Source organism: Drosophila santomea, unplaced genomic scaffold (genome assembly GCF_016746245.2).
Source record: "Drosophila santomea strain STO CAGO 1482 unplaced genomic scaffold, Prin_Dsan_1.1 Segkk101_quiver_pilon_scaf, whole genome shotgun sequence".
In the NCBI taxonomy this organism is placed as follows: domain Eukaryota; kingdom Metazoa; phylum Arthropoda; class Insecta; order Diptera; family Drosophilidae; genus Drosophila; species Drosophila santomea.
In genome coordinates, this window is record NW_025318933.1 from 482,219 (window position 1) to 505,645 (window position 23,427).

Sequence of the window (23,427 nt, forward strand, 5' to 3'; positions counted from 1 at the left end):
GCAATATACAGCATATACGGTGCTAGGAAAGGCCCTATTCCAGTGGAAAGTAACGCCATTCGGACTGCACTCCGCATCGGCAACGTTCCAGCGGGCGTTGGTGATAGGAACCCAGATGATGCCACACGCATTTGCGTACCAGGACGACATAATTGTAATCGGACGGACACTACAAGAACACAATCGCAACCTGAAAGAGGTTTTCCGGAGGCTATGGGCGGCAAACCTGAAAGTTAACGCAGATAAGTGCAAGTTCTTTCGAAAGGAACTACAATACCTGGGCCACCGAGTGACGGATCAGGGCATCGGAACGGATCCGGAAAAAGGAGCGGCAATAGCTCAGCTTAAGCCCCCGGGAAACGTGAACGAGTTGCGACAGTACCTAGGAGCGGCGTCGTGTTACAGACGTTTTGTATCGGATTTTGCGACGTTGGTACAACGCACTGAACGCACTTTTTAGTAAACAGGCAAGGTGGGAATGGACAGACGCCCACCAAGAAGCATTCGAGGCCGTCAAAACCAGGTTGGTCGCCGACCCGATCCTGGCATGCCCCGACTTCAGAAGGACCTTCGTGCTACAGACGGACGCCAGCGACTACGGACTGGGCGCTATCCTCACACCGCACTCCGAGCAAGGCGAGCGGGTCATATCCTACTCCAGCAGAGCTCTGAACGGAGCGGAAAAGAATTATTCTGCGACAGAGAAGGAGTGTTTAGCGATAGTGTGGGCTGTCAGGAAATTAAGACCGTACCTGGAAGGCTACCATTTCAAAGTGATAACAGATCACATGGCCCTGAAGTGGCTGAACAGCATCGAGAGCCCGTCCGGAAGGATCGCGAGGTGGGCGTTGGAGCTCCAACAATTCGATTTCGAAATCTCATACAGGGCCTCTCAAAGGGCCAGCTGAACATCGTCGTGGACGCCCTGTCGATAAAGCCGCTGCAGGAAACGAGCCGCTGTATAACAGCGAAGGAAGAAGGGCAACCGGACGAGCAGCAGAAATGCAGGTGGATGGAAGAGATGCGGAGGAAAATAAAGCAGGATCCCCAAAAATACCCAGACTACCTAGAGGAGGCCGGCCAATTGTATAGGCACATTCCGCACCGGGCAGGAAACGAGGATGTGGTATCATGGAAGCTGTGTGTGTGTACCAACCAGGAAGAGGCAGCGCGTCATGGCCGAGAACAACGACATGCCGACGGCAGGACACCTGGGAAATCGGAAGACAATTGCGCGGGTGGCAGCCAGGTACCACTAGCCAGGAATGCACCGAGACATAAGAAGGTACGTGCGGAACTGCGAGAGCTGCATGAAGTACAAGCCCAACCAGCTGTAAGCAGCCGGAAAAATGCTGACCCAGGTCCCGGAAGAACCATGGGCTACTGTGGGTGCGGATTTTGTGGGCCCCTTGCCGAGGTCAAAGCACGGTAATTCGATGCTGCTGGTCCTGGTGGACAGGTTCTCCAAGTGGACCGAGATCGTCCCGATGCGTAGGGCAACCACCGAGACGCTACGAAAGGCCGTGCGAGAGCGAATAGTGGCCAGATACGGGGTGCTAAAAGTCATGATCACGGACAACGGAGTCCAATTCACGAGCAGGGCGTTCAAGAGGAGCTGGGTGTGAAACACCAGCTCACGGCTCCATATACTCCACAAGAAAACACGACAGAAATAGCCAACAGGACCGTGAACACAATGATCGCGCAGTTCACAGGTGCCGATCAGAGGACATGGGACGAGAACTGGACGGAGCTGCAACTGGCAGTAAACAGGACCGTGAACACAATGATCGCGCAGTTCCCATGGGCCGATCAGAGCACATGGGACGAAAACTGGCCGGAGCTGCAACTGGCAGTAAACACGAGCGTGGCGGAGACCACCGGATACTCGCCGGCATTTATAACGCAGGGAAGAGAACCACTGCTGCCGAATGCGTTGTTCGACGAACAGACGGCCGGAACGGGCAGATGTCCACAGACGCCGGCAGAAAACGCGGAAGGAGATCTCAAGGAGATCTTCGAACTGGTGCGGAGGAACATGGAAAAGGCAGCGCAGGATCAGGCGCGCCACTATAATCTCCGAAGGAGGCCGTGGAAACCCAAAGTGGGAGAAACTGTATGGGCCAAAGAGCACCACCTGTCAAAAGTAGCCGAGGGCTTCGAGGCAAAGGTGGCACCAAGGTTCGACGGGCCTTTCAAAATAAAGAAATTCACGTCACCAGTAATTTGTATATTGGAACACGCAACAGTAAGGAAAACAAAAACGGCTCATATTAGCGACTTGAAGCCGGGAAACGCGGGCGCCGGTGGGCCAGAGGACACCGAGAGCGAAAAACAACAATAAAACCCTTTCGCGTAGAAGGGGGAAAGACGATACAGGGTATCGAAAAGTCGCAAGTCGAGTGTCACTCAGATAAACACACAGACACACAAAAGGCCTGTTGGAGCGTGAGAGCGGGACAGGGAGGGTACACAGCCGGAAAACCGTTAACGGCTAACGCACACAGTTGCGAATTCCGTGGGAGGCAGGTACACGGAGGAGAATCCCGTTACCGGTACAGGCCCCGCGGAATAACGGCGGAAAGGAGCAAAGTGAAAACCGAGGTTTCGTCGCGTCGGAAAAAGCGAAAGTCGGTCTTTTGAAATCAAGTCGGAAGGATGGCAACACGCAACACGCAACACGCAGAACAACCGGAGGTGAGGGAGACCGGCACTGGGGAACAGCCCGGAGCGATATGGAGGGCGTATGTTGAGTCCTATCTCCAGCTTCTGGCGTCACCCCTGGTGTCGCGATCCCCATCCCTTGTTCAGGAGGATACGGAGGAAGTGCCCGACATGGAGCTGTCCGAGGAAGAGGCGGTGGCCGAAGGGCCAGTTGCGTATTTGTCCCTCTCTTCGGAGAGTGAGGAGGACGACGGGGGTGAGACCGTCACCCCGGTGGTGTCCTCGAAAGAGGACGAAGGAGGCCGGAGCGCGAGGGCGAGGATGGCCTACCGCCATCCTCAACAGGGAAACCTATTAAATCAAGTTTTCTTATTAAAAGAGAATGAATTACAAAGTCAAATGTTTTACTAAAGTCAGTGTAAAAAGATTTCTGGACTTATGTTTGATAAAGTGAACCTTGTAATTGGGCCTATGTGGTTTGCTGTGTGATTGCCACCACAGCTTCCGCACCTTTGCTTGAGGGGTATGTTCTTGTTTGCTCGGCAGTGTGCAGAGACGTGGAGATCTCTACAAAATATGCATATTGTGCGTAGTGAACAGTATGAGTGGACGTGGCTATATTCCAGACAGTTTGTACATTGTACAGGAGTCTTGCGCTTATGCGTCTCTTCTATTGTGATTCTACGATGCAGAATAGACTGTAGCTTGTAGATTGAATGAATCACGTATCTTTTTAGGGGCTTGGTTTCAGGTTCGATCTTAAAAAATAGTTGCGGAACGTGTTCAGAATTTTAAAAACTGATTTAGCGGAAAGCCCCTTTTTCTGTAGCGCCTCCATAATTTCTAAGGGCGTAACCTCGGGCTCAATGCCCTTGAAAGCATCTTGTTTAGCTGCTCTTAAACTGGTTGGTGTAATAAATTTATCCGTTACTCGTAGAGTAACAGGCAGAAGGAAGTGTTTCCGACCATATTAAGTATATATATTCTTAATCAGGATCAATAGCCGTGACGATCTGGCCATGTCCGTCCGTCTGCCCGTCCGTCCGTTCGTCCGTATGAACGTCGAGATCTCAGGTACTATAAAAGTTGAAAGTTGAGATCAAGCATGCGGGCTCCAGAGACATAGACGCAGCGCAAGTTGCCTCATGTTGCCACGCCCAATCTAACGCTCACAAACCGCCCAAAACTGCCACGCCCACAATTTTGAAAAATTTTATAATATTTTTTCATTTTTTTATTAGTCTGGTAAATTTCTATTGATTTGCCAAAAAACGTTTTGCACGCGCACTCTAACGCCCACAAGCCGCTCAAAACTGCCACGCCCACACTTTTGAAAAAGGTTTTGATATTATTTTATTATTTTATTTATCATGTAAATTTCTATCGATTTGCCTAAAAACTTTTTGCCACGCCCACAAACCGCCAAAAACTCTCGGTGTTGAAGTTTCTGCTTTGCACTTCGAACAGCTGAGTAACGGGTCTCAGATAGTCGGGGAACTCGACTATAGCGGTCTTTCTTGTTGTAACTGCATTTGCGGTAGTTATTGAGGTCACTGTACTTGTCAGTGTCGGTAAGCGTAGTGCAATTTCGGGAATGTTCAGCAAAGTTGTTGTAGTAGCTTTGAGTTGCTGTGATTGGATACTCAATGGTACTGAGGGCGCGCTCTTTCTTGCTTTGTTGGTAGAAGTGCATTTGCGGGCTTAGGTTCAATGACCGCTCGCTTACTGCATTTGTAACAGTTGCGGGTTGTGTTGATATAAATAGGAAGTAAGCGTTATTTTTTTGATCTTAGCTGATCTTACGGACGATACACCCTGCCCCAAAACATCCTAAGCCCCGGCCAAGCCCGCAGTTTGGTCCTTTCGCAAAAGCAGGAAGGGACGGTGTAGTCAGTGGTCGCAAAGGTGGTTCGGGGAGAAGCTCTATCTCATCTTACGGACGATACACCCTGCCCCATAACATCCTTAGTCCAGTCGAGCCAGGGGCAGTCATCATTGGATCCCCGCAGAAGCGCCTAAAGGGCGCCTGGGTCCACGGCCAGCAACCCCGGAGCATCAAGGGGCATCGCATCGAGTGGGAGGAGCTAAAAACAAATGAGAGGATGAGTAAACATGGCGATTTCTACGCAAAAATCCGCAACTTACCTCCATTGAGCTGCAACTCCGAAATACACGTGCTTAGAGAAAATCGCTACGATAATAGCGGTCGATCGATAGTGAGATCAATAGTGATCAATAGTGATGATAACTCGATCATGGTGAGTATCGGTGGAGTTGCCAGAGATGAGAAGGCGGGAAATTTGAATGCGGAGTTGGTGACCAGAAGCAGACGGCAACAAATACAGGAAACTGGAGAAGGGCACGAGGATCGAGATGTCGAACGACAGGGTCTACTCGGCTGAGGCTGCCGAGCTGAGATCAATGAGGCGCAGGTCGACGTGAGGAGTAAGGAAAGACACAGTTCGAGGATCAAGATGCTTAAAGACAGGGTCGAATAGGCTAAGACGTAAAGGCTGCGATCAGGAAGGCGCAAGGATGTTCAAGATGCCAAGTCAAGACGCTGAACGACGGGGTACAATAAGCTGCGACTGCCAGGCTGAGAACGACGAGAGGAGATCGAGAAAGTTGCCTATGCGAGGAGGAACCCAAGCAGAGGACCGCCGGAAGCATCATCTTTTTCACAAATCTTAAATTTGGTGGGACGAAAAAAGAAACTCTCTGAGCTAGCCGTTGCAATTCGTAGCGAGCAGAAACTAAGAAATCAGTTCGTTACACTTTATACTTTAACATCGTCTGCGTACTTGAGTACACGCGAATGTTGTATTACTAGGGAGCGGAGCAAGGTGGCTCCCTTGTTGAACACCGGATGTGACTCGGAGATTACAAGAAAAAGAATTTTTAAATAGGACCCGTTGCGTCCTGCCATTCAGATCCATTAAATCATTTAACTCTCACTTAGAAGATCAAAAGGGAAACCTATTAAATCAAGTTTTCTTATTAGAAGAGAATGAATTACAAAGTCAAATGTTATACTAAAGACAGTGTAAAAAGATTTCTGGACTTATGTTTGATAAAGTGAAACTTGTAAATTGGGCAGCCTATGTGGTTTGCTGTGTGATTGCCACCATAGCTTCCGCACCTTTGCTTGAGGGGTATGTTCTTGTTTGCTGGGCAGTGTGCAGAGACGTGGAGATCTCTACAAACTATGCATATTGTGCTTAGTGAACAGTAAGAGCGGACGTGCCCATATTCCAGACAGTTTGTACATTGTACAGGTGAAGAATTTAATTAGTTTATTAAAAATATTTAACTTTGGTGGCAAGAATAATTAGTTTAAACTCGGAACTACGACAACGAAAAAATGCGTGTGCTCGTGTTGAATTCAATTTTCGACTTCATCTCTATTTAACATATGTGTTCTTAGGCCTAGCTTAACAGAGGTTGGCGAAGACGGGGCGAATTCGCAAAGAGCGAGAGAGAACTTTATTATGCTCCCGCCTAAACTAACTTACACTAGACTTCAGATTTTTTCTACTTCACAATCCAACAATAAACAATAACCGACAATATGAGTTCCGCCAACAGCGGCCCCGTTGAACGCCTCCACGGCTTCAACAAATCGGCAGCGGCGCCAGCTTGTGGACCGCCCTCCGGAAGATGGCTCCATCACTCCTTCTAAGGTCGACGAACCTGACCTTGCCGTCCTCTCCTGCGTGCGTCGCGATGATCCTTCCCAGGAGCCACTGTTGAGGCAGCAGGTTGTCCTCTGCCACGACGACGAGTTGGCCCTCCTCGACGTTGGCCTTCTCCTAGTGCCACTTGCCCCGAACCTGAAGGCCCAGGACATATTCCCGGGACCATCGCCGCCAGAACGTTTGCCTGACTGACGAGACAAGCCGTCATCGCCGCAAGCAACTGAGACCCGCCTGGTCCGGGGTCCGGAGTGCTGGTGCTGCGATGAGCGGCCCGCCTGTTAGCAGTCGCTTGGGTCCTGGCTGAGCGCTCCGAGGGGCCGCGAGTTCATCGTGGCCTCGATCCCGACAAGGACTGTTGCCAGCTCTTCGGCGTTGAGAAGTGCGCAGCCCACCGCTCGTAGGAGTAGGTGCTTTGCAGTTTTCACACCTGCCTCCCATAGTCCGCCCATGTCCGGAGCCCGAGGGGTTGTGAACGCAAATTCGCATCCGCTTTTTGATGCGAACTCGCGAATTGCGTCCGCCTGCTCCTCGATCCGATCGCAAAGAGCCAGGAAGTGGCGACTCGCTCCGACGAAGTTCGTCGCGTTGTCGCAATGCACTGTCTGCGGACATCCTCGTCGACCAATGAATCTTTGAAAAGCCAATAGAAAAGAATCAGTACTTAGATCTGAGACAATCTCTAAGTGAACCGCCTTGGACGCAAAACAAACAAATAAGGCAACGTAGGACTTATACGGGGGCCTTCCTTGAATTTTTAATGTCGTATAGGCAGGGCCACAAAAATCAACGCCACATATCGCAAATGGGCGGAGAGCACGGAGTCTATCTGCGGGTAGATTTCCCATAATTTGTGTCATCAGTCGAGGCTTGCATTTGAAGCAGAGCATGAAACAGCACATGATCGAACTGTCTGACTGCAGAGTTCCTGAGCGTTTACGGTCCAAATACGCTGTCGTAGGATGCTCACAAGTGCTCGAGGGCCGACATGAAAATTGGAATGGTGCCGGACGTAGCTCTGCACAAACTGCGAGCGTTTCGTCAACAGCAAGGGAAACTTGGCATCATATGATATAGGAGCGTTAGCTAGTCGCCCCCCAACTCGCAACAACGAAAAGTTGCACCAAGTGCCTGTATCCTCATGGATGAATGGGTTCAATCGCTGATGACATGGGCCGACCTTGGAGCCTTTACGAACCTTTTCAATTTCTACTTGATACTCGTGCTTTTGTACTATTTCGATAATCTTATGAAACGCTTCATTATATTCAGTCGGTGACAGAGTTTCTTCGAAAATTATACTCTTGTCTTTGCATTTTCTTATAAAGCGGAACATATAAGCGAACACTCTAAGCAGGTTGAGGTGTGACGAAAACCCCTCGATGACATCCAGCAAATCGGAAGTTTGCACAGCAGCGGTCAGCCCGACCACAGACGCCATAAGCTCTCATGATGGCGTCGGCAAATGCATGTAGCTGTACCGGTGACAATGGGTCGGTATGCACGAACCGAGGAATCGATATCTCATCCAGTTGAGACAGAGTGCTTTTTAGCATATCCCAAGCTGTTTCCAAGTGCATCGGAATTGACTCATCCCAATCTGTTCATGCCGAACAGCTATGTCCGGTATCCCGCCAGCAGAGCATCGCTGTTGGCGGAATGTACTTTTTGACCCGTTTGGGATTTGGAAATTACTCTTGAATAAAACCCCGAACGAGAAAGACGAACTCCAGCACCTGCTTTCATTATTTCTGGAAATATTTGGGACACACAGCTTTTCCGGCCCCCGACGTCAACACAATCTAATTTATTAATCCAGAGTTCCTGCAATAGGATCTTTCCTTTAATCACAATGGGACTTAACAAGCCGAGGGGGTCAAACAGCTTCGATGTCACCGATAGTATGTTCCGTTTTGTCGCTCGGAGACCCAAGACAGAAGTGTCAATTTTGAACTTGAAGGCATCTTCGCTAGGCAACCACGATATTCCTAACGCCTTAGTTGACTCTGAATCCGAGATAGGTATCGACTTAACTGTGCTCTCAGATGCAGTCCCCTCAGGTGAGTTTGAAAACAACTTTGTCAATTCAAAACATGCTGTTTAAAGAACCTGAGACACTTCAGACTTAATTGTCTTTAGCTCCTCTACGCATGCAGCACCAGTTAACATGTCATCGACGTATAAATCGGATCCAATCACGTCGGCAGCTCTAGGGAATGAACATCTAGCAGATTCACTCAACCTCTTTAAACACCGAATAGCAAGAAATGGGGCTGGTCCAGTACCATATGTGACGGTGTTGAGCTTGTATAATCTTAAGGATTCAGAGGGGTCTCTCCTCCACACTATGAGTTGAAACTTCCTATCCGCTTCATTTACCATTACTTGGCGATACATCTTTTTTACATCGGCAGTCAGGGCATACTTGTGCAGCCGGAAGCGGAGTAGAGTGGAGTACAACTCTTCTTGAATTGTCGGCCCCACCATCAGGATGTCGTTTAAGGCCACCTGAGACAATGTTTTGCAGGACGCATCGAACACGACGCGCAACTATGTTGACTTACTCTGGGGCCTTAACATGCATTGATGGGGAACGACATAATGTGGAGTGGAAGGGATTTTGTTGTCTGTAGGCGACATATGACCTAGGGCGAGATATTCTTCCATGAATTCCAAGTACATGGTCTTCAAGTTAGGATCTCGAGACAACCTTCGCTCAAGCGACAAAAACCGCCGTGTTGCAACCTCGAAGGAGTTGCCTAATCCATTTAGATCAGATTTAAACGGCAGCCTAACTTCAAACCGACCTGATGGCAATACCTGAGTAGTCTTCCTATAATGGTCTTCACATAACTTGTGCTCAGGCGACAGAATTTTCTTTGGATTTGGCATTTCCTCCAGCGACCAAAATTTCTGTAGTGCGCTGTCAATCGATACTAAAGGTTCTTCACTAAAACTGAAACTATTCACAACTTGTTTTGGGACTGCAGACTTGTATCTGCCCGAAACAACCCAACTAAGTAGGGTCTTTCAGGATGGTAACCGGAGATCGACTTTAAGATCCAGAAATCGAACGAGAACTCACTACCATTTACTCGCGACTTCACCACTGTGTGTAGCTTTTTTTTGACTTGAGAATTGGACTCGCCAATACCAAGTAAGTTGATACACGACTCCTCCCTTCGAATCTGTAAGCGGTTCGCCAGTTCTTCTGTTATAAAATTCGTTTGAGACCCAGAGTCCAGCAGAGCTCGGGCCAAAACGTATTCTCCGTTTTTCGTACGGACGCTTACGATTGACGTAACCAAAATCACCCTGTCCAAGGACGTGGCATGCATAACTATGACGTGGAAGGCTGATCTTGGTTAAAAGTAGGAGATATGGTCTCTGGCGGGGGTGGCAACGCTAAACTGTTCTCAGGCACTGTATATCTATGAAGCAGAATATGGTGTGAGCGGTCACAAGCTCGACACTTTTTGCCTTTGCATTTCGAAACAGTATGGCCTTTTCGCAGACAATTGATACATAAGATCCAGATAAGATCATAATGCCTTATAAAGCTTCAAAGCGAACGGTCGTGTTTTTTTTTTCTGCGCTCCGAATTTATTTTTGTTCTGCTAAATCCAGCGGTGGAATTTAACAAATTCTTTAATAATTCAATTTCGTAATCCGTACTAGTTAAAGTGCCGTTCGCTTCGCGAGTGAATCTTTTGTGATATGTTCATTATTTTAATAAATTAATTCAATCTGTTCTCTTTCTGTCTTTGCGTTTTGCTTACTCTCTTTTTCGTGCGTTGTCCGTAGTGCTGTTTGGTGTTGTTTTTGTAATTAACTGCACGGTGCACCCGCTCTCTCGCTCTCCCACACAAAATCTTAAAGTGCGCACTGCGCTCTTGCGGTACATTTTCTGATTTTGTCTTTTGGTACAGTGGTCAAAACCCAATTAAACATGAAATCCAATGTTGTCTGCTTCCATAACAAATGCCGTCAGGTAATAAAGCCTGATCAGTCAAAAATGACCTGTTGGCTATGTGATAGAATGGTGCACACTAAGTGCGCTGGTTTTAACGGCCGAACAAGTGATGACCTAGCTAAAGGCCCTAATCTAAAATACTGTTGTGATACTTGCCTAGGAGTTGCGAATGAAATGCAACTCTTTATGCGCCAAACTACAGGTGGCTTGAAAGGACTGATCAGCAGTTTTGGCGTGGCTAGAGATAGTTTTCGTCGAGCTGATGATCTTCTTTCTGCGCTTGATTCGCAATTTAATAGCCTTAAACTATTAGAAGAATCTCCAAAGCGCAAGAAAGCCGCTGGTGGTAGGCTGCCTAAGGGGAATGCCCCGCAACCTTCGGCAAGTAATCAACAGGACTCCACAGCTGATCAGTTGACGATCGCAGCAAACCCTCAAATATTGCTTAGATCGGCAGCTAAAAAAGATTCGGCGCAATCCGATCAATCGGTTGTGGAGGGAGTCCAGCCTGGGATTGCTAAAGATTCCGTTTTGTCCGCACTGGTTTCTCAACCGGTGATTCCATCCGTCCCGAATTGTTTACCACCACAAAGAAATATTGAGTCCAGACTACCGGCTCAAGTTGGCACTTCAGAAATACAACCTGCAGTGCCAAAACCCCTCTCGGTGGTTCCACTAAAGAAACAAATTTTTGTTTCCCGGCTTTCCCCTGATCAAACATCATCTGATGTACTTTCTTATATACAAGACAAAACAAAAGCCGACAACATAAATGTGGAAAAATTTAACTTTTCTTATGCTAGGGACATCTCATCTTTCAAGATAACTGTCCCAAATGAGCTATTCTCAACCATATGTTCTGGTGATTTTTGGCCGGAAAGCATGATTGTAAAAGAGTTTGAAGCTAAGATTAAAAATAGAAAAAAAGGGCCCGTGGGAATTAAACTTCCCACAAGTGGCCAGATCACTGCCCCATCCTCCTCTACTACTTCTACTTCTTTATCTTCAAAAAACTAAAATCTAGAAGATCCATACCATCCAACTTTCGAGGTGACAATCGACACAGGTACCGTAATAAAAGAGAGGCCAGAAAAGTCAACCAAACGAATTCATTGTTTTCGTAAGGCAAACTTTCAGAGGCTAAATCTTTTTATATCTGGTTTTAATTGGTCCGATCTATATTCTTGCAACATAATGGCCGATGCCATAGATATTTTTTATAATTAAATTAAATTATTCTTCAACTCTTGTGTTCCGATGTACTATCCGTCTACCTCTAACAAACCTCCTTGGTTTAATAAAGAGTTGACACATCTAAGAAATGTTAAGTCCAGACTTTATATAAAATTTAAAAATACCGGTTCTCAATCTATATTTTCTAAATATGTAAGTGCTCGGTTAAATTTTACCGTGCTTAACGCTCAGTGTTATAAGAATTATTTAAACCGTTGTAAGTTCCAGTTCGCACAGGATCCCAAACAGTTTTATAATTTCGTTAACACTAAGCGCAAAACAACTAGTTACCCTTCCTCGCTATTTTTTGAAAATACTTCGGATCAGGCAATAGCCGATCTATTTGCCAAGTTTTTTCAAACCACATATTCTACGTTACCTCATTCCGAACGACCTTACTCTTACGCGGTATCAAAGTCAAATTTAATATTCTGCCCCACTTTAAACGAAAGCTCACTGCTTTATGATCTTCAGCGAGTTAAGCCTGTCTATTCGCCAGGTCCCGATGGAATTCCTGGCTGTGTGCTTAGATTCTGTGCGGAAGCCTTGTGCAAACCTCTACTAAAACTGTTTAAATTATCTTTGGAATCTACTCAGTTCCCCCAAATATGGAAGGAGTCCTTTGTGATCCCTCTCCATAAAAAAGGTAGCAAATCGGATGCAAGCAATTACAGAGGAATCTCCAAATTGTCTGCTATCCCTAAGCTTTTTGAAAACGTTATCACTCCTCATTTACAGCACCTTTGTAGGTCAATTATTTCACCATGTCAGCATGGGTTCATGAAACGCAGATCAACAACTACTAACCTTCTGGAGCTAACCTCCTTCGTAGTACAGGGTTTCAAAAATAATCTTCAAACAGATGTCATTTATACGGATTTCAGTAAAGCATTCGACTCTGTTAATCATTCACTTTTAATAAAAAAACTTGATTTATTAGGTTTCCCTGTTGATCTCCTAAATTGGATTCTAAGTTATCTGAATGGCAGGACGCAACGGGTCCTCTTTAAAAATTCTCTTTCTTGTATTCTCCGAGTCACATCCGGCGTCCCACAAGGGAGCCACCTAGGTCCGCTCCTTTTTACCTTATTTATTAACGACCTTCCCTTAATAATAAATCATTCGCGTGTACTAATGTACGCTGATGATGTAAAATTATGCTTGCAATATAAGGACATTTCTCGCCATTTGGACTTATAATCCGATCTAGATTGCTTTCAAACCTGGTGCCGTGATAACGTATTAAACTTAAATGGCTCTAAGTGTAAAGTTATGACCTTTTGTCGTGCCAACTCAATGCACGCAACTTACACTTTAAGTGGCTGCTCTTTGGACAGAATAACACATGTTGATGATCTTGGTGTTCTTCTGGACCCTAAACTTAAATTTTCAGACCGTATTTCGTCTATTGTCAATAAGGCCAGGGGTGTGCTTGGTTTTATAAAACGGTGGTCAAAGGAATTTGATGATCCTTACTTGACCAAAACATTATTTATTTCCCTAGTCCGTCCGATCCTCGAGTATGGATCACCTGTTTGGAGTCCACAATATGAAGTTTACTCGGACCGCATTGAATCGGTTCAAAAGAACTTCTTACTTTTTGCCTTACGGCGCCCTAATTGGGATGCAAACCGTAGATTACCTCCTTATTCGAATAGATTAATGTTAATTAACTTACCCTCCTTAGCTAACCGTAGAACGATGCTTGGAACAGTCTTTATTTTTAACCTTATTCGTGGTGAAGTGGATAGTCCCGACTTGGTTAGTCGGCTAAGCTTCACTGTTCCAAGCAGATTTACTAGAAATTACGTTCCTCTAATTTTAAATCATTCTAGATCTAACTATGAGTTGCATGATCCCTACAGAGTATTATGTTCTGAATATAATAGATTCTATCCTATTATCTCTAATTCTGACTCTCTGCCGTTTTTAAATCGATCAATACTAACGTACTTAACGAATTCTTAGATATTACCACTAGCATACATATCTTTCCTCGTCCTTTACTGTCTTCTATATCGCGTCTATCTGCCCGCGATTCGAGCCGTACGATACACGGCAGCGCCCCTCGGTCGGTTGGGCGGGAGGTGTGGCCGTAGGACTCGCGCGATTAAAAAAAAAAAAAAAAAAAAAAAAGAAGGAGGCAGACTTAACAAACTCGAACCTTTGCATTACAGAGAGACGCCCAAACGGGCTACAATTCTGTAGCAAATGATTTGCTGCATTGCAATAGCTACAAGTTTGCTGAGGCTTGCTGTTGGAGAAGGAACACGAGAATGAGCTACGATTATGTGGCTTGCTCGACACAATTTTATCTTGCTTCGGCTTTGTCGATTCTTCAGCTGATAAATGCTGATATCGGCGACTTAATATTTTTTCAAAATCGGCCCAAAGCGGCAATGTCTCATAATCGAGCTGTTCCTCCCATTTTTGTTTGGTCACTGGGTCGACTCTATTCAATACCAAATATATCAACATTGCATTCGAAATTTTTGTATCATCTCCTATCGATAACAGAGAACCATAATTCGAAGAAACTGTATCGATAAGGTTTCTCAAGGAGGAAGCGGACTGATGCGATATTTTAGGCAGACTAAACAATGTTGATATATTATTCATAAAGATGAGGCATTCGTTATCGTAAACCTTTTTTAAACTGGCTAGTGCCTTTTCGTAATTGCTCTCGGTGACTTGTTAAGCTTTAACTGTTCCTAAAGCTTCACCAGAAAGACATGAAATTAAATGGTTAAATTTTTCGATAACTGGAATGCTGGCGTCTTTATGAACCAAAGTTTCGAAAAGGCTGATGAAATTTTTGAACTCCGAATAATACTGAATTTTGGCAATGCCAAATTCAGAAGTCGCGCACGAGTTGGAGCTACAGCAGCTGATTCCGGAGCTTCGCTGACGCTTGCTACCTTCAAGGCAGACAACAGAGACATTATTTTTGGCTTGGTCACTATACAAAGCTCTTCCAACCAAAGCTCGCCAAATTCATCGCTACAATCTATGTCTTCTATCTGTTCTTGTAATTGATTTGCCTTACTAATTGAAGCATTTAAGTTTTCTAGTCGACATTTCAATTCTTCCTCTAATAGCGGAATCGATCCCGTTTCTAGTCACTCATTTAATCGGCGAATTGTTCTGACCCGACTTTGGAGCTTGCTTTTCAGCTCTTCCAGAACAGATTTATTTTTGGTTTCTAGGCTCATTTTAAATTAAATATTTAAATTATTCTATCTGTTCTTGTAATTGATTTGCCTTACAAATTGAAGCATTTAAGTTTTCTAGTCGACATTTCAATTCTTCCTCTAATAGCGGAATCGATCCCGTTTCTAGTCGCTCATTTAATCGGCGAATTGTTCTGACCCGACTTTGGAGCTTGCTTTTCAGCTCTTCCAGAACAGATTTATTTTTGGTTTCTAGGCTCATTTTAAATTAAATATTTAAATTAAATAACTTAAATTAATTAAATTTTATTTCCGAATTAGCTAAATTAATGGCAGAAACAAATTATCTCAAATCAGACCGACAATATAATTTAATAACCTTCGAATCAATAATTAGAAATTTATAAATTATAATTATTTTTAATTTCATAAATTATTAATTTATTGTTCGAAATGTATATTAAATATTTTTCTGATGAGAACAACGAAAACAAATTATTTAAATTGAAATTCAAGACACGCAGTATCAATTAATCGAAAATTGAATTCAACACGAGCACACGCATTTTTTCGTTGTAGTAGTTCCGAGTTTAAACTAACTATTCTTGCCAAAGTTAAATATTTTTAATAAACTAATTAAATTCTTCATGGCGCCCCCGGGTGGACAAGAATTAGTTTAAACAAATAAAAGTGACAGTGACACATATAATATATATATAATAATATAAAAGTGCAACAAAAAAAAAAAAAATTGTTCTTTGTTTTTTTTTTTTGAGTGCGAAATGACGCCGAGAAGGGTATACCCGCAGAATACAGGGTAGAGCGTCACTTGACTGTCCGCTAATCTAAGCGCGCCAACGAAAAAGGGCCAAACAACAACAACGCAGGTAGCGGTGCAAAAGCGAAGCGAAAACGTCTGTGTCTGTGTATTAGTGCGCAAGCATGGATTAACTTCCCAACTATTAATGCGAGTTTCAACATACGAGAAGGGGAAGGGGGGGAGACAGTGATTGCAATAATACAGTACAAAATAATAAATAAATGTTGTGTCCAAAGCAGTTCAATATGTATGTGTATTTATTTTATCAACCAATAAATTGAATAATGTGCTCTACTACATTGATACGTACATATGTGCAAAGAACTGAAAGCGAGGTGCAATATTCCAGCACAAGACAATAAACATTAAATTTATTGTTTAAACACACTAGCGCGTCGCGGGCAACAATATATTTATTTATTGCACTCAAAAAAAAAAACAAAGAACAATTTTTTTTTTTTTTGTTGCACTTTTATATTATTATATATATATTATATGTGTCACTGTCACTTTTATTTGTTTAAACTAATTCTTGTCCACCCGGGGGCGCCATGAAGAATTTAATTAGTTTATTAAAAATATTTAACTTTGGCAAGAATAGTTAGTTTAAACTCGGAACTACTACAACGAAAAAATGCGTGTGCTCGTGTTGAATTCAATTTTCGACTTCATCTCTATTTAACATATGTGTTCTTAGGCCTAGCTTAACAGAGGTTGGCGAAGACGGGGCGACTTCGCAAAGAGCGAGAGAGAACTTTATTATGCTCCCGCCTTCGCCCTAAACTAACTTACACTAGACTTCAGATTTTTTCTACTTCACAATCCAACAATAAACAATAACCGACAATGTGAGTTCCGCCAACAACAGGAGTCTTGCGCTTATGCGTCTCTTCTACTGTGATTCTACGATGCAGAATAGACTGTAGCTTGTAGATTGAATGAATCACGTATCTTTTTAGGGGCTTATTAAGCATGCAGACTCCAGAGACATAGACGCAGCGCAAGTTGCCTCATGTTGCCACGCCCACTCTAACGCCAACAAACCGCCCAAAACTCACACGCCCACACTTTTGAAAAGTGTTTTCATATTTTTTTTATTTTTTTATTAGTCTGATAAATTTTTGTCGATTTGCATTTGTTGACCCATGTTGCCACGCCCAATCTAACGCCCACAAACCGCCCAAAACTGCCACGCCCACAATTTTGAAAAATGTTATAATATTTTTTCATTTTTTATTAGTCTGGTAAATTTCTATTGATTTGCCAAAAAACGTTTTGCCACGCGCACTCTAACGCCCACAAGCCGCCCAAAACTGCCACGCCCACACTTTTGAAAAAGGTTTTGATATTATTTTATTATTTTATTTATCATGTAAATTTCTATCGATTTGCCTAAAAACTTGTTGTAGTAGTTGTTGTAGTAGCTTTGAGTTGCTGTGATTGGATACTCAATGGTACTGAGGGCGTGCTCTTTCTTGCTTTGTTGGTAGAAGTGCATTTGCGGGCTTAGGTTCAATGACCGCTCGCTTACTGCATTTGTAACAGTTGCGGGTTGTGTTGATATAAATAGGAAGTAAGCGTTATTTTTTTGATCTTAGCTGATCTTACGGACGATACTCCCTGCCCCATAACATCCTAAGCCCCGGCCAAGCCCGCAGGTTGGTCCTTTCGCAAAAGCAGGAAGTGACGGTGGAGTCAGGGGTCGCAAAGGTGGTTCGGGGAGAAGCTCTATCTCATCTTACGGACGATACACCCTGCCCATAACATCCTAAGTCCAGTCGAGCCCCCACGGATACGCCGTCGAGAGCGACGCGGGACCAGCGAAGAAGGACGACGAAGGAGCGACGACGCGCATCCGAAGGCGTGGATCCCAGGATTCTCTTTACCAAGCCACTGAATAAAGGTGGTTTAAGTCTGAAACTCTGTCTTCTCGTTGGTCGGGCAATCACACAAATCATAAATTTGGTGGGACGAACAAACAAACTCTCTGAGCTAGCCGTTGCAAGAAATCAGTTCGTTACATCTGGCGCACAACCGTGATTGTCCCGGCCAAAAGAACAGAGGGGAAGATGGTGAAATCGTGGAAGTAGAAGTCGGAGTCACCAACGTGAGTGTCCTGATCAAGGAGCCAGCATGGAGGAGACCGGAGTTATGCCCAAGGAGCATGAGGAGCCTCGGGTCGAAGACACGGGAAGCGCGGGGTTGGATGCAGAGCTTAAGGACAGTCTCTAAAAGAGGAAGGGGGAAGACGATACAGGGTATCGTAACGCCCAACCGACGTTCAGAAGGAGTACAACCAGGAGATCCATGGCTGAGATTCCCAGTAGACGAAAGCCGATGACGAGTGGGTATGGACAGCATGAACGAGGCAGGGTTGCAAAGCGGCGGACCCAACATCAGGATGCAATGATGACACCATAAAGCTTCTTTAAAGGGAAACAAACCATATCATGATGGGGGCGCTACGATAACAGCGGTCGATCGATAGTGAGATCGATAGGGAACGATAAAAAATACTGGGATGAGAAAGCGGGAAGTTTGAATACCGAGCGGGTGACCAGAAGCAGACGGCAACAGATGCAGGAAGCTGGAGAAGGGCGCGAGGATCGAGATACCGAGCCGAGATGTCGAACGACAGGGTCTACTAGGCTGAGGCTGCCGAGCTGAGATTAAGGAGGCGCAGGTCGACGAGAGCAGGGAGGAACGACACAGTTCGAGTATCAAGATGCCACGTCTAGATGCTGAAAGACAGGGTCGAATAGGCTAAGACGATCAGAAAGGCGCAAGGATGTTTGAGATGCCAAGTCAAGACGCTGAACGACGGGGTCTATTAGACTGCGACTGCCAGGCTGAGAACGAAGGGCGGAGGGTCGACGAGAGGAGAACGAGGAAGCTGCCTATGCGAGAAGACGCTGCAGCGGAAGCATCATCCTTTTCTGCCCGTGTGGAACTCCGCGTACTTTCTTATTGAATGTCTGTGTACTCCGCGTACTTTTCCCGATCGACTGTGTGGCTGTATGGCTCTCCGCGCACTTCTCATTCAGTATGTTTGGCACTTTCTTCACTGACTGTCTGCACGTATGGCACTCCGCGTACTCTCCTGATCGAACGTGTCCGCACCTCACTCCTCACAACTCCCCCTTTCTTCGGAAGTTTTGAAAAGGATGATGCTTCCGCTGCAGCGTCTTCTCGCATAGGCAGCTTCCTCGTTCTCCTCTCGTCGACCCTCCGCCCTTCGTTCTCAGCCTGGCAGTCGCAGTCTAATAGACCCCGTCGTTCAGCGTCTTGACTTGGCATCTCAAACATCCTTGCGCCTTTCTGATCGTCTTAGCCTATTCGACCCTGTCTTTCAGCATCTAGACGTGGCATCTTGATACTCGAACTGTGTCGTTCCTCCCTGCTCTCGTCGACCTGCGCCTCCTTAATCTCAGCTCGGCAGCCTCAGCCTAGTAGACCCTGTCGTTCGACATCTCGGCTCGGTATCTCGATCCTCGCGCCCTTCTCCAGCTTCCTGCATCTGTTGCCGTCTGCTTCTGGTCACCCGCTCGGTATTCAAACTTCCCGCTTTCTCATCCCAGTATTTTTTATCGTTCCCTATCGATCTCACTATCGATCGACCGCTGTTATCGTAGCGCCCCCATCATGATATGGTTTGTTTCCCTTTAAAGAAGCTTTATGGTGTCATCATTGCATCCTGATGTTGGGTCCGCCGCTTTGCAACCCTGCCTCGTTCATGCTGTCCATACCCACTCGTCATCGGCTTTCGTCTACTGGGAATCTCAGCCATGGATCTCCTGGTTGTACTCCTTCTGAACGTCGGTTGGGCGTTACGATACCCTGTATCGTCTTCCCCCTTCCTCTTTTAGAGACTGTCCTTAAGCTCTGCATCCAACCCCGCGCTTCCCGTGTCTTCGACCCGAGGCTCCTCATGCTCCTTGGGCATAACTCCGGTCTCCTCCATGCTGGCTCCTTGATCAGGACACTCACGTTGGTGACTCCGACTTCTACTTCCACGATTTCACCATCTTCCCCTCTGTTCTTTTGGCCGGGACAATCACGGTTGTGCGCGTCGTCGCTCCTTCGTTGTCCTTCTTCGCTGGTCCCGCGTCGCTCTCGACGGCGTATCCGTGCCGGCTCGACTGGACTTAGGATGTTATGGGCAGGGTGTATCGTCCGTAAGATGAGATAGAGCTTCTCCCCGAACCACCTTTGCGACCACTGACTCCACCGTCCCTTCTTGCTCTTGCGAAAGGAACAACCTGCGGGCTTGGCCGGGGCTTAGGATGTTATGGGGCAGGGTGTATCGTCCGTAAGATCAGCAAAGATCAAAAAAATAACGCTTACTTCCTATTTATATCAACACAACCCGCAACTGTTACAAATGCAGTAAGCGAGCGGTCATTGAACCTAAGCCAATCAGGAGCAACTCAAAGCTACTACAACAACTTTGCTGAACATTCCCGAAATGGCACTACGCTTACCGACACTGACAAGTACAGTGACGTCAATAAGTACCGCAACTGCAGTTACAACAAGAAAGACCGCTATAGTCGAGCATCTGATAACCGTTACTCAGCTATTGGAAGTGCGAAGGAAAAACTTTAACACTGAGAGTTTTTGGCGGTTTGTGGGCGTGGCAAAAAGTTTTTAGGCAAATCGATAGAAATTTACATGATAAATAAAATAATATCAAAACCTTTTTCAAAAGTGTGGGCGTTGCAGTTTTGGGCGGCTTGTGGGCGTTAGAGTGGGCGTGGCCACATGAGGCAACTTGCGCTGCGTCTATGTCTCTGGAGTCTGCATGCTTAATCTCAACTTTCTAACTTTTATAGTTCCTGAGATCTCTACGTTCATACGGACGAACCGACGGACGAACAGACGGACGGGCAGACTGACGGACAGACGGACGTGGCCAGATCGTCACGGCTATTGATCCTGATTAAGAATATATATACTTTATATGGTCGGAAACACTTCCTTTTGCCTGTTACTCTACGAGTAACGGATATTGATCCCGAGGTGACGCCCTAAGAAATTATGGAGGCGCTACAGGAAAAGGGGCTTTCCGCTAAATCAGTTTTTAAAATTCTGAACAAGGTAGTAGTACCTGAAACCAAGCCCCTAAAAAGATACGTGATTCATTCAATCTACAAGCTACAGTCTATTCTGCATCGTAGAATCACCGTAGAAGAGACGCATAAGCGCAAGACTCCTGTACAATGTACAAAATGTCTGGAATATGGCCACGTCCAGTCTTACTGTTCATTACGCACAATATGCATAGTTTGTACCCCTCAAGCAAAGGTGCGGAAGCTGTGGTGGCAATCACACAGCAAACCACATAGGATGCCCAATGTACAAGGTTCACTATATCAAACATAAGTGCAGAAATCTTTTGACCCTGACTTTAGTAAAACATTTGACTTTGTAATTCATTCTCTTCTAATAAGAAAACTTGATTTAATAGGTGTCCCTGTTGATCTTCTAAGTGGGACTTAAATGATTTAATGGATCTGAATGGCAGGACGCAACGGGTCCTATTTAAAAATTATTTTTCTTGTAATCTCCGAGTCACATCCGGTGTTCAACAAGGGAGCCACCTGGCTCCGCTCCCTAGTAATACAACATTCCCGTGTACTCAAGTACGCAGACGATGCTCCTGTCGCTGCGGCGTCGGTGGTGGCGGTGGCTGCGACGGTAGCGGTGGTGTCGGTGGCAACGGTGGCTGCAGGTACTCGGTGGGTGTGGTACCAACAGCGCCTTCTCCTCCTTCTGCCACTCTGGCAGGCGTTTCTGCAACGCGGCCTTGGCGGCGGCTGCCTTCCGCTCCACCACCATCCGTTCAAACCGTCGCAGCGTGGCGTTCCGCGCGTCCGCGAACTCGCGTAACTCCTCCAGATCTTCCGATGGCATCGCGTCTCCTAAGCGGATCCGCCCGTGGCCCTGCATCGCCCGCCGCACGCTGCGGTAGGCCATACGGCCGGGGTGACCGTCTCACCCCCGTCGTCCTCCTCACTCTCCGACGAGAGGGAGACATACGTAACTGACCCCTCGGCCACCGTCTCCTCCTCCGACAGGTCCACGCCTGGGACCTCCTCCGGATCCTCCTGGACCAGGGATAGGGATCGCGACACCAGGGGTGACGCCAGAAGCTGGAGATAGGAATCCGCGTCCCTACTCCATATCGCTCCGGGCTGTTCCCCGGTGCCGGTCTCTCGCACCTCCCGATTGTTGCTCGCAGCGCGTGTTGACATCTTGACGACTTGATTTTTAAAAGACCGACTCTCGCTTTTTCCGCCGCGACAAAACCTCGGATTTCCTCCTGTCCTTTCCGCCGTTATTCCGCGAAGTCTGTACCGGTAACGGGATTCTGCCTCCCACGGAATTCGCAACTGTGTGCGTTAGCCGTTAACGGTTTTCCGGCTGTCTACCCTCCCTGTCCCGCTCTCGCGCTCCAACGGGCCTTTTGTGTGTCTGTGTGTGTGTGTTTATTTGAGTGACACTCGACTTGCGACTTTTCGATACCCTGTATCGTCTTCCCCCTTCTTCACGAAAGGGTTTTACTGTTGTTTTTCGCTCAAGGTATACTCTGGCCCGCCGGCGCCCGCGCTTCCCGGCTTCAAGTCGCCAATATGAGCCGTTTTCGTCTACCTTGGGTGTTGGGTGTTCCAATACACAAATTACTGGTGATGTGAATTTATTTGTTTTGAAAGGCCCGTCGAACCTTGGTGCCAGTTTCGCCGCGAAGCCCTCGGCTGCTTTCGACAGGTGGTGTTCTTTGGCCCATACAATTTCTCCCACCTTGGGTTTCTACGGCCTCCTTCGGAGATTATAGTTTCCTGCCCGGTGCGGAATGTGCCTATACAATTGGCCGGCCTCCTCTAGCTAGTCTGGGTATTTTCGGGGATCCTGCTCTATTTTCCTCCGCATCTCTTCCATCCACCTGCATATCTGCTGCTCGTCCGGTGCCCTTCTTCCTTCGCTGTTATACAGCGGCTCGTTTCCTGCAGCGGCTTTATCGACAGGGCGTCCGCGACGATGTTCAGCTGGCCCTTTGAGAGGCCCTGTATGAGATTTCGAAATCGAATTGTTGGAGCTCCAACGCCCACCTCGCGATCCTTCCGGACGGGCTCTCGATGCTGTTCAGCCACTTCAGGGCCATTTGATCTGTTATCACTTTGAAATGGTAGCCTTCCAGGTACGGTCTTAATTTCCTGACAGCCCACACTATCGCTAAACACTCCTTCTCTGTCGCAGAATAATTCTTTTCCGCTCCGTTCAGAGCTCTGCTGGAGTAGGATATGACCCGCTCGCCTTGCTCGGAGTGCGGTGTGAGGATAGCGCCCAGTCCGTAGTCGCTGGCGTCCGTCTGTAGCACGAAGGTCCTTCTGAAGTCGGGGCATGCCAGGATCGGGTCGGCGACCAACCTGGTTTTGACGGCCTCGAATGCTTCTTGGTGGGCGTCTGTCCATTCCCACCTTGCCTGTTTCTTGAGAAGTGCGTTCAGCGGTTGTACCAACGTCGCAAAATCCGGTACAAAACGTTTGTAACACGACGCCGCTCCTAGGTACTGTCGCAACTCCTTCACGTTTCCCGGGGGCTTTAGCTAAGCTATTGCTGCTACTTTCTCCGGATCCGTTCCGATGCCCTGGTCCGTCACTCGGTAACCCAAGTATGGTAGCTTCTTTTGAAAAAACTTGCACTTATCTGCGTTAACTTTCAGGTTTGCCGCCCATAGCCTCCGGAAAACCTCTTTCAGGTTGCGATTGTGTTCTTGTAGTGTCCGTCCGATTACAATTATGTCATCCTGATACGCAAAGGCGTGTGGCATCATCTCGGGTCCTATCACCTGGTCCAACGACCGCTGGAACGTTG

At 46.5% G+C, this 23,427-nt stretch overlaps 1 protein-coding gene across 1 annotated transcript; it reads right to left on the minus strand.

The window, feature by feature from the left end:
- Positions 1 to 6,637: 6,637 nt before the first annotated feature.
- LOC122756553 lies at positions 6,638 to 19,513 on the minus strand. The gene is made up of 2 exons (XM_044006649.1): positions 19,446 to 19,513; positions 6,638 to 6,989 (listed from the first exon to the last, which is right to left on the minus strand). Exons 1-2 carry the CDS (start codon positions 19,511 to 19,513, stop codon positions 6,638 to 6,640), a joined length of 420 nt encoding a protein of 139 aa, XP_043862584.1.
- Positions 19,514 to 23,427: the final 3,914 nt, after the last annotated feature.